General features: G+C 42.7%; 1 protein-coding gene across 2 annotated transcripts in view; it reads right to left on the reverse strand.

Annotated features, from left to right (window-relative positions):
- nap1l4a (nucleosome assembly protein 1-like 4a) overlaps positions 1-9,263 on the reverse strand; it is a 35,357-nt gene extending 26,094 nt beyond the window's left edge. For both annotated transcript variants that reach the window (XM_080545357.1, XM_080545358.1), the window contains exons 1-6: positions 9,217-9,263; positions 7,831-7,880; positions 6,018-6,084; positions 5,432-5,576; positions 1,060-1,146; positions 124-255 (exon numbers count right to left, since the gene is read on the reverse strand). In XM_080545357.1, coding sequence (XP_080401483.1) covers positions 124-255; positions 1,060-1,146; positions 5,432-5,576; positions 6,018-6,084; positions 7,831-7,858 — 459 coding nt within the window. In that variant the 5' untranslated portion in view covers positions 7,859-7,880; positions 9,217-9,263. The remainder of the gene's footprint in view (positions 1-123; positions 256-1,059; positions 1,147-5,431; positions 5,577-6,017; positions 6,085-7,830; positions 7,881-9,216) is intronic.
- Positions 9,264-10,087: the final 824 nt, after the last annotated feature.

A 10,087-nucleotide genomic window follows, 5' to 3' on the forward strand; every position in this document is an offset into this window, starting at 1 on the left:
TATTGCAGGATTCTTATCTAGATTAAGGTCAGAGCTGGTATGTGGATTTACACGTGGCACATCATTGCATATGCCCATACTCGTGTGTGTGTGTGTGTGTGTGTGTGTGTATGTTGTGTTTACCTGTAGCATGTCACTGAGCATGTCCACACTCTTGAAGATAGTGAGCCAGAACTCTGGGATGCCTTTGGGGTCTACCTCTGGGGCAGCGTCCTCCTTCTTCTCCTCAACCGCTGCTTTCTTCTTCAGCTCCTCCTACAGGCCAAGGACAGTCAGTGCACTTTTCTTTTTAAAAAAAACATATTTATTAAACCTTTATTTATGCTGGGGTGTCCCACTGAGACCCAAGGTCTCTTTTTCAAGGAGGAGCAGCACATGTACACAATACAATCAATTAAAAACACATCCATTCCTCAGAGGAAAGAAAATCACGGTCTTAAGTAGTGTTGTTCCGATACCGATACTAGTATCGGCATGGCCACCGATACGCACAAAAATGCTGGTATCGGTATCGGCGAGTACTAACAAAAAAAAAAATCCGATTTTTTTTTTTTTTTTTTTTACTACTAAGTACTAAAGTTATTTTGTTTGTAAATGTTCACTTGCTGTTGCACTACTACTACGACTGTTTTATATCTTAAATGGATATTGCACTGATTGGCATCTGTGAGAGCCACATTTCAGGTTTTATAAGGGGTTGATTTTCTTGTCACCATACCAGGTAGACAATAAAAAAAAGTTCTATAGTATTCACTCTCTGTTTGTATTTTTTCCTGTTTTACATTTTTTTTTTTTTTTTTTTTTTTTTTTCTTCAAACGCCGTGGTATCGGATCGGTACTCGGTATCGGCAAGTACTGCACGGTCAGGTATCGGTATCGGTATCGGGATCCAAAAATGGTATCGGAACAACACTAGTCTTAAGAGAGAAAGAACAGGTTGTCCCAGCACGAACACACCTGCTTCAGCTAATCTGGGACCAGGTGTGTCAGGGCTGGGTGGGAACAAAAGCCAGTCCACACCTAGCAGCTCCCGGGAGACAAACAGGAAGATTGACTCACCGCTAGCTCCTCCTCTTCCTCTCTGTCGCTGTGCCACTCACACTCCGCATCTGTGGGTTCCACTGAGGCAATAACCACCTCTCGTCTCTGTAGGGGGGGGGCAGAGAGAGAGGGAGACACAGAGAGAGAGAGAGAGAGAGAGAGGGCCAGAGAGAGAGAGAGAGAGAGAGAGAGAGAGAGAAAGAAAGCTCGGCTATTATTAAACCAGGAATGGAGTGACTGGCAGGAAATATTCACACATCAGCACACTGGACGATTATTTTTAACTAGCCCGCAGAAACACACACCCTACCCCACACACACACTTTATTAAAAGCAAGCACAGACAGGACAGGTGTGGCAGGAAGCACGCTGCCTGTCTACAGGGCTAGCCTCCGCAGGGAGCGTGTGGCCAGCTCTGGAAATAGACCTGAACCGATTGAGGAACAGTTGTCTACTCGTTGTGGTGGCGTTGAGTCTAGCACGGAGGCCGTGTCCCCACTGACCCAAGATCAGGGCTACGGAGTCACAAAGCCGTTGTGCAGAGAGACAGGATGGTCACCAAACTATGTCAGATTTCGAGATTAATGTTGTTGTTGTTTTTTTTTACATATGTGTGGTGGCCTGGGAAAACCCTTCACATGGTGGCATTTTGACATTTTAACTTTTTTATATTTCCATAAATTAGACGTTCTCAGCTATTCATAACTGGTTGAATGACTGAGATAGCCCTTTATTTTAAAAAGTTATGAGCATTTTAACTCATTGACTGCCAAAGACGCCAATTGGCGTCTTATAGAATAGTAACGTTGACTGCCAAAGACGCCAATTGGCGTCTTATAGATTTTTTTTTTTTTTTCACGGGGATCGCGTTATTGACATGTTCTACACCTAGCAAGTGAATTTCAGACTTGGGCGTAATGTATTTCGGTCCCAGATGGGGGCAGTAGTTCGATAAAAGCCTGGAGAAGGAAGTGGCTTGCTGTGGGTTGTAGTAATGGCGAAACGGATCAGGGTATGTGCCAAACGCGGCGCGGAGCATTGCGGCGCGGAGCATTGCGGAGCATCGCGGCCATCGCGCGACTCTTCAAACAGTTCAGTGTCGGATGATACAGAAAAAGTGCAGAAAGAAAAAAAATTAAAAATTCTGCAGAAAAAGCTCGTTTTCTCTGTTTATTGGTCAAAATCAGGTGTTTTTGCTGAAACCACCCTATGTTCTACGGCCGATTTCTAAACACTCAAAGAGGCTAGAAACAAACTTTCTTTTTCTGATGAAAGAAGAGAGTCTAAAGTTTTGGTAGATATGTTCAATGTTTATGTAGTCCGAAAAGTCAATATTTGGTGGGTCTTCAAATTTCAGCGAAAATGCCCCAAAAGTCTGGCAGTGTGGAGCTCTCCGCTCTGAACATGGCTGGCAGTCAAAGAGTTAATGTAGCATGTCAAAAAAAGTGAAAGGGGAGAAATCCTCCCCTTTCTCCTCCGGGTCGGGGGAGGAGCCTATGCAGATCGGCCGGTCTCGTTTGTCTGCTTGTGATGCGGTGGTAGTCTGCTCGCCTCGTCGGTATGCGAGGGACAGATCCATTTGTGTGTCTTCTAGTTAAGATTTTATTACTTTATGCTTATTGTGAGCATCAGTAAACTGGCAATAACACAGGTGGAAGTATCGTCTCTCCTTTCGCTCATGTGTGCGTGCGTTGCTTAACTGAGAATGAGACACGTTCAACGTGATGTTGTTTCGCTAGCAAACTACCCGCCACAAAAACATCAAAATAAGTACTTTCTCTTTTGTTTTCTTAAAATGTTTATTCACCATAATGTAGTATGGAGTTCAAAGTACTAGAATACCACATAATATCAAAATCGCGATTTCCATCTATATTTGCTCTTTGCCACGAACGAACGCCAGCGACATCCGACGGGTTTTCCCAGGCCACCACACATATGTTTAGGGGATTTCTGCTTTTATTGGGATAGAGACAGTAGAGATTGACAGGAAGGATGGATGAAAGAGAGGAATGACGTGCAAGATATGGTGAGGGTGGGAATTTAAGCAGAAACCTTGAGATGATGCGGTATAGTATGCTACGCCACCAAGTGCCCCGAAACGGACACTTCCGAGGCCGCGGCCACACCAAACGATGCTATCTGCTAATTCCAGATTGAGTCTATGGGAGTCATCCGTTGACAACAGATAACAAGAGTCTATCCGTAACTGGTTAAAACATTTTGGCAGTTTTTTTTTGCAGACAAAATAAAGTTAGGAGTTGAACTTTCCACAGTGTGTTTGTTTGTCCGATCAGCCAATTAGAAACAAAGATACTTAACAATGCTAACAATTCTACTTGAGCTGGGCGATGAATCGATTTGATCAATTCATTCGCATTTATAGTTTAGGACGATGTTCAAAAATGAAAATCGATTTTCACTTTAACTTAAAAATAGGGATGTCCCGATCCCATTTTTTCACTACCGATACCGATACCTGGGCTTCAGGTATCTGCGATACCGATATCAATCCGATATTTGTATTTATTGTTTTACTCCTGAATAATAACAAATACTTCCCCAGTATATAGTCCACAACAACAGTTGGCTATTAAAGACTGCAAGCCTTTATTCAAGCAACAAAACAGTACTCTGCAGTACTCAGTGCCCAACTGGTTTAAAGTTAAAACAATTTAAACTGCAGCATTCAGCATTGTAAAAAAAAAAAAAGAGTTACTATCTGATTTCTAGTTTTAGTGCCTTCATGTTTTTATTCTATTTATCTTCTCTTACAAATGGCAAATCAATTATAGCACCCTTTTTAAAAGTGTAGCCTAGTGACGCTGCTGGTGAGACCAGAAACCAGTCCCAGAATCAAAGGGGTGTCAACAATATCTGCTTTTCGTTTTTTTCATAACAGGCAACTTGTTTTAAGTACCACTCGATATAATATACAACAGTTTAACGATCACTAAATACTTATAATCTGTGGGTTGGATTCACTGTTGCCAGAGGCTACCGGTAAGTGATACCTGGCTTGTAAACATACTTTCGTTTTAGAACGAAACGTTAGCCACTAGCTGTTAGCAGTAAAGTAAACTAAAGTCTGTGGCAACTCAAAGCATCAGCACGACTCATTTATTCTAGCACTCAAACAGAGGCATGCAGCCGACCTGTAGTATATTGCATATATCTGTACTATATTGCATATTGAATTGTATGATATTGCATTATATTGCATATGTATGATATTACACTTTTGAACTAATTGTAACCTGCACATCATTTTGCACTACTGTTCTACTGCAGTATGACTGGTCCCGCTGTTGTACGACTACCATCGCTTTATCACCTTATTTTACTTTATTCTATTATTGTTGATTTTGTATTCTGCTGCAAAGCCATGTGGCGAGCAAGATAGCGGTTAAATACAGACGCAGTACCTGCAATCTCACACAGGAAGAGCAGCGCTTGAATACAGTTGCAGTAACAACATTTTTATCTGTAACTGTTTATTCATTGTCTTATGTTGTTAAATGTTTATCTATATATATATATATATGTATATATGTATTTTTATTTCTATTACTATCGTTCTATTTCTGTATCTCTCAAGTGCTTTGAGTTGCATTTCATGTACGAAAGGCGCTATATAAATAAAGCTTTACTTACTTATATATATTAATGCTATATGTAAAGCCCTTTGAATCGCATCTGTTGTATGGAATGTGCTATAAAAATAAACTTGCCTTGCCTTGCTATGCCAATGTTGAAGAACCTGAGCCTAAGAATTGTACTTGTGTACCCTTACATTAGATGTAATAAAAGCAATTCTGATTCTGCGTGGGAGAAGTGTGTGGCACTGCGAGTTGCACAAGAAAGCAGAATTTAAAAAATAATTAAAACAGCGAATCGGGTGTGGTGAGAAAAGAAATCAGCCAGCCCTACCTACCCTACATCCCCTGTTCTCAGTGCAGTTAAGAGAGAGTTCAGACGGGTCCACTTTGGACTATAAAGATGAGATACACTGACACATGGCCTACAAAGACAGGCAGTATAGCCTAGTACTGCATCTCGTCAATGATAAGTTAGAATAGAGCAGGAGAGGCTGGTGGAGGTAGAAATGGAGGATGGGCGGACAAACGTGTTTGATGCCGTTCCTCACTCCATGCATTGGAATGGTATCAAACGTGTTCGATAAGTTGAATGTAATATGATAGTGGTTTTGATTCAGTTACTTAGAGAAACTTCCAAAACTTGGCATTGGATAAAGGCGTCTGCTAAATGCCAAAATTTTTCATTAATGGCATCAAACAAGTTCGATACCACTTCTCATTCCATGCATTAAGAATGAGCCCGTCCTTCGATTTCTACCCCAGGCACGGAGGCAGGTGGTGTAGCAGGGTACCTTGTCAAAGATGGGCTGGTAGAGGGCAGCGTACTTCCTCTCCAGCTCGTGGACCTCCTCGTAGAACTTGGCCTCTATGTGAGCACACTGCACCTGTAGCCTCTTCAGGGCATGGACTCGCCTCTTTACTGCCTTGGGGAGCAGGCTGGGGGGGGGGGGCAGAGTACAACAGTTCAGTGCTACATGTAATCTCATGCCTGGCTTTTGAAAAGCAAAAAAAAAAAAAAAAAAAAAGGAAGAAAAAAAAGAGCATAACATTCTGATATGTTGGATTCCCAAAAAATAAAAATTCTGGCTTCATCTTTTGTTTTATATGTAATTAAATTCAACACAATATATATGTCTCTAAAGTTGGCAAGGATGATATGATACAATATATTTACTCAACATTTTAAATGTAACTGAAACTGTAACTTGTGTGTACCACCTTGGTAGCATACCGTATGTTATTGATAAAACAACACGCATAACAAAACAACGACGCTAAGGCTGGATTGGACAGTGTTGTGCAAAAATAATATTGAGATATTCAACTGTATTGATTTTATTGAACATACACAACACGCCACCCTTCCCTCCTCCTCACCTCTCCATGTTGGGGAGGCTATCTGGTCGTTCCATGTGTCCGCCTGTGCTCCCCTGGTCTCCCTTACCTGTCAATCACAGCACAGTCATACCTGAGCACTGGTTTCCAGTCAAGGTAAGTTGACCTCAAACATCAACTTTTCGACATGACATTTGGATAGTCATAGGTGAGCTATTTTGGATTCAAAACGGCGGATTCCGCCGCAAGGTGACTAGTTTGCATCCCTGATAGAGGTAGACACCCTACTGCATCTTGGGAGGTTAGTACATGGACAAGTGGTCTACCTTAGTCTAGCACTTAAGCTGTGCCATCCTCTGGTCACTTTCCCTTACCTGCCAATCACAGCAAACAGTCACACCTGAGCACTGGTTTCCCCGTCAATCACACTTAGTAAACATGCGTAAGTTGACCTCAAAATCATTTGTTTCGACAAGACATTTGGATGGTCCTTAGATGGAGCATATCGTGTTGCTCATGCATTATTGACTGCAGAATAACTTAAGAGGTATTAAAGTGTCTGGCAAACCTCCTTTCCAAGCCTTCTTTCTATTCACCTACAGCTCAGAAGCTCACCTGAGATGCCCGAGGGTTGAGACCAAAGACTACACTTTTCCATATTTAAAGAGGCCTTTGTTTCATCAGTTGGTATACGGTGTCAGCAGTTGTGTGGGAATGACATTGAGTGACAGTAAAGAGAATGGACCCTGAGCCCTACCCACTGCATGTTTCATAACACACACCATTCTCTAGGAGCCCTAACACTGTTTTCTTTAACATGCAATTAAAATGCCGACTAAGGAAGAACTTTTTTTTTCAGGCATAAAGGCTACATGCAAATGAATATTATGAAACACCCCAATAAAACAATGACCTGTTTTTATTGGTCAATGGGGAGGACCAGGCCTTCGGGATAAGCCAAAGCTCTGTTCCAGAGGATAAACTCTAAAATAAAATTCTAATTAATTAATAAATTTTCCCAAAATTTATTTATCAACTTTTAATACTTTTTAAGACACCACAGATACCCTGACTTAGTCCCTTCTCTCTCATTCTCCCCCCCCACCCCTTTCTCTCTCTCACACACACACACTCTTGTGAAAACAGTGTGTCACAAGTTTCTGACAAAAGGGTAGAAAGCACTAAGCACCTTCTCTTAGCAAAACTTAATGCAGCAACATTAACGCTTAGCAACCCAGAGGGAATCTAAAGAGTGCCTATCAGAAGCTGCATCCAACTAAAAGCTATGTTGTGTGGGTGTAACATTGCACTGTATCTGTCTTTCAGATGTGACAGATAATGGACACAGCATTGAGACTGCTGCAAGTAGAGTGCAGTCAAATCAATAGGATGCCGATGGTCCGACTCAAAATCTTAAGACTTAGATTAGGCCGCAAAATAAGAATTACTGCGAACCAGTGGGAGGCTGTTGGAGGTAGAAATCGGAGGAAGGGCTCATTGTAATGAATGGAATGGAATCAAAGACATTTGCATTCCATACCATGCATTAGAATGACTCATTTTACATTTATCAGGTCGCTTTAGACATTTGTCTAAAGTAAGTGTAACTATCGTCATAAGCAAAAATCGATGCTACTACCAGATGCCATTGGCAGTCACAATGTTTGAAAAAAAGGAAGGATTCTTATTTCTTTGTATGCTTTTAATAAACTAGGACAATGACTAGTCTCACTCACTCCGCCCTCGATTTCTACCTCCACCAGCCTCGCCTATGGTGAACCAAACTAAAGTAGGCCTAGGCTATTTATTTCTACTACATTTCCCACATCAGGTCACCTAGTGGCTCCAAACATACCTTTGCCTTCGGCTTTGTTGTGCTCCATCGTCGAGTAACAGCTCCTTCCTCTGTATCAGGAAAGAGAGACAGAAGACTAGATCAGAGGTGACAAGGATTACTGAAGGGGAGGGGAGGGGAAGGGGAGGGGGGAAGGGGAGGGAGGGGAGGGGGGAAGGGGAGGGAGGGGAGGGGGGAAGGGGAGGGAGGGGAGGGGGGAAGGGGAGGGAGGGGGGGGTTGAGGGTAGCTGGCAGGTTCTCAGGTTAGTAGTCCTGGGCCTAATGAAATAACAGGCTATCGATCAAATTGACGGCTACTAAGCTAGCTAGCCACAACATGACAACAAGTTACACTGTAGCAAAAACCTCACAGCCGCCCAACTCCTGTTAAACCTGTAGATATGAAGCTGCGTTATCTTGCATATCAACGAACTTGACAACCGTTGCCTAGCTAACGATGATGATGTTGGACTAGCTAGATGTGTTATAGTAGAAGTCTGACTACGGCAGGCAGCAGCAGTGTTGTGAAATCAACATGGTGATGATGGGCAAACTGGGGGCTGCGTTCGTAAACTCGCTTTGAGAGCGTCGGACCGCACACTGGGGTCAACGTCCTGAAGGGACCGAGTCATTTGATTGGACGAGAAGCATTCCATGAGTGCTGATATTATTTCCACAGCGTATTTACGAACGCAGCCATGGATAAGAGGAGCGCAGTCGGATGACGCATTATTCTTTGCCATGAAACTGTCATGATGCTAATGTTGTCATGCTAAACTGTCATGATGCTAATGTTCTCTGGCTAGACAGATGCTAGATCCTAGGTTGCTACCGAAACAAGTTCGTTAGTGTAATTAGACAACGATGGAAGATGTCAGCTGGTTCATTAATGCGACGACATAGAAGCATTCCAGCTGCTTCACCTGACCTGCCTTCACTGTAAACGGCTAGCACACACACACACGCGCACACAACTCTGGGCGGTGCCAGTTTTTTTTTGACAGCTAAGCTAACTAGCCTGACTAGCCAGCCACGAGCTACGTGCTAGTTAGCGAACACGATAACTACCAAATAACATTATGACAGTAAAACACAACTGAGCCTAACCACAAACAGCCAGGAGATGACGGTCATTCCTGAATAGTGGAGCAGCACAGAGGCTTCTCTCTCCTTCAGCCCCCCCATGCCCCCACGCCTCACACAGCCACATGGGCTAGCTACGTTAGCATCGCCTCAAACTGACATGTCAGAGACAGACAAGTAGAAACGCCTCGGACATAATATGATAGTATCACCTCGCTTCACTCAACACCGGTGTTCAGACAGTAATAATGTTGACTTTACGCCGTACACTGATTACGCATGTCGCTAGTTAGCCGTGTGTTAAAGTGTGTTTCAGCTGCTTACCTCAGAGCGGCTTTCCTTCTGTGTCCTCACGCGTCTGAAAGGCTGCGTTCGTAAACTCGCTCTGGAAATCTGATCAGCACTCAAGCAATGCCTCTTGTCCAATCAAATGACTTGGTCCCTTTATGACGTCGAACCCAGTGTGTGCTCCTATGGAAGATATTTTTTTACGCGTCCACACGGGATATTTGAACACGTCCAGACGGGATATATTATGGAAGGCCATAAGCAGGGCTGCCAAGTTTCACCAAAAGTTTGGAGTGATATTTTTGGGCGGTGGAGCGACCCAAAACTGTGCACGTTTTGGCAGCGGCGGCCCCTCTCTCCCACCCAATTATTTGTGCTAGTTTCCTGCAATTTTACACGTTGTTCATAATAAACCAGCACAAGAAATGAAAATAATAAATAATAACATTTTATAAAACAAGAAAAAAATTCAGACAATATATCATATTTATGAAATCTTAATAAACAAATACAGTAGCCTACAGACTCTAAAAGAAAAATTGGCCCCATCAACAGGACTCAGCCCCTTGGTCAGCAGCAGAAAGACCCGTGGTCATCATCTTATATACAGTGCATTGCTCATAGATGGCTATCATGTTATACAGTACATACCAGGGTTTTTCCTGGGTCAGAATGAGGGCTTGGTGGGTGATTTTGTGCGCGCGCCACGCGCCCAATTTTTTGGGGAGGGACCCCCAATTGTTGTATTTGTATTGTAAATTGTAATTATTAATTATTATTATTATTATTAATGTACCTGGTTATGTTACAGTAGAGAAACAAAAAACAGTTACCAAAACTGAGTATTTACTAGCTAAGATTGGCAAAAGATTGGCGTGGTGCAACCGAAATTAGTAAACAACTAGTT

This window comes from Nansenia antarctica, assembly GCF_963989245.1.
Source record: "Nansenia antarctica genome assembly, chromosome: 14".
NCBI classification, from domain to species: domain Eukaryota; kingdom Metazoa; phylum Chordata; class Actinopteri; order Argentiniformes; family Microstomatidae; genus Nansenia; species Nansenia antarctica.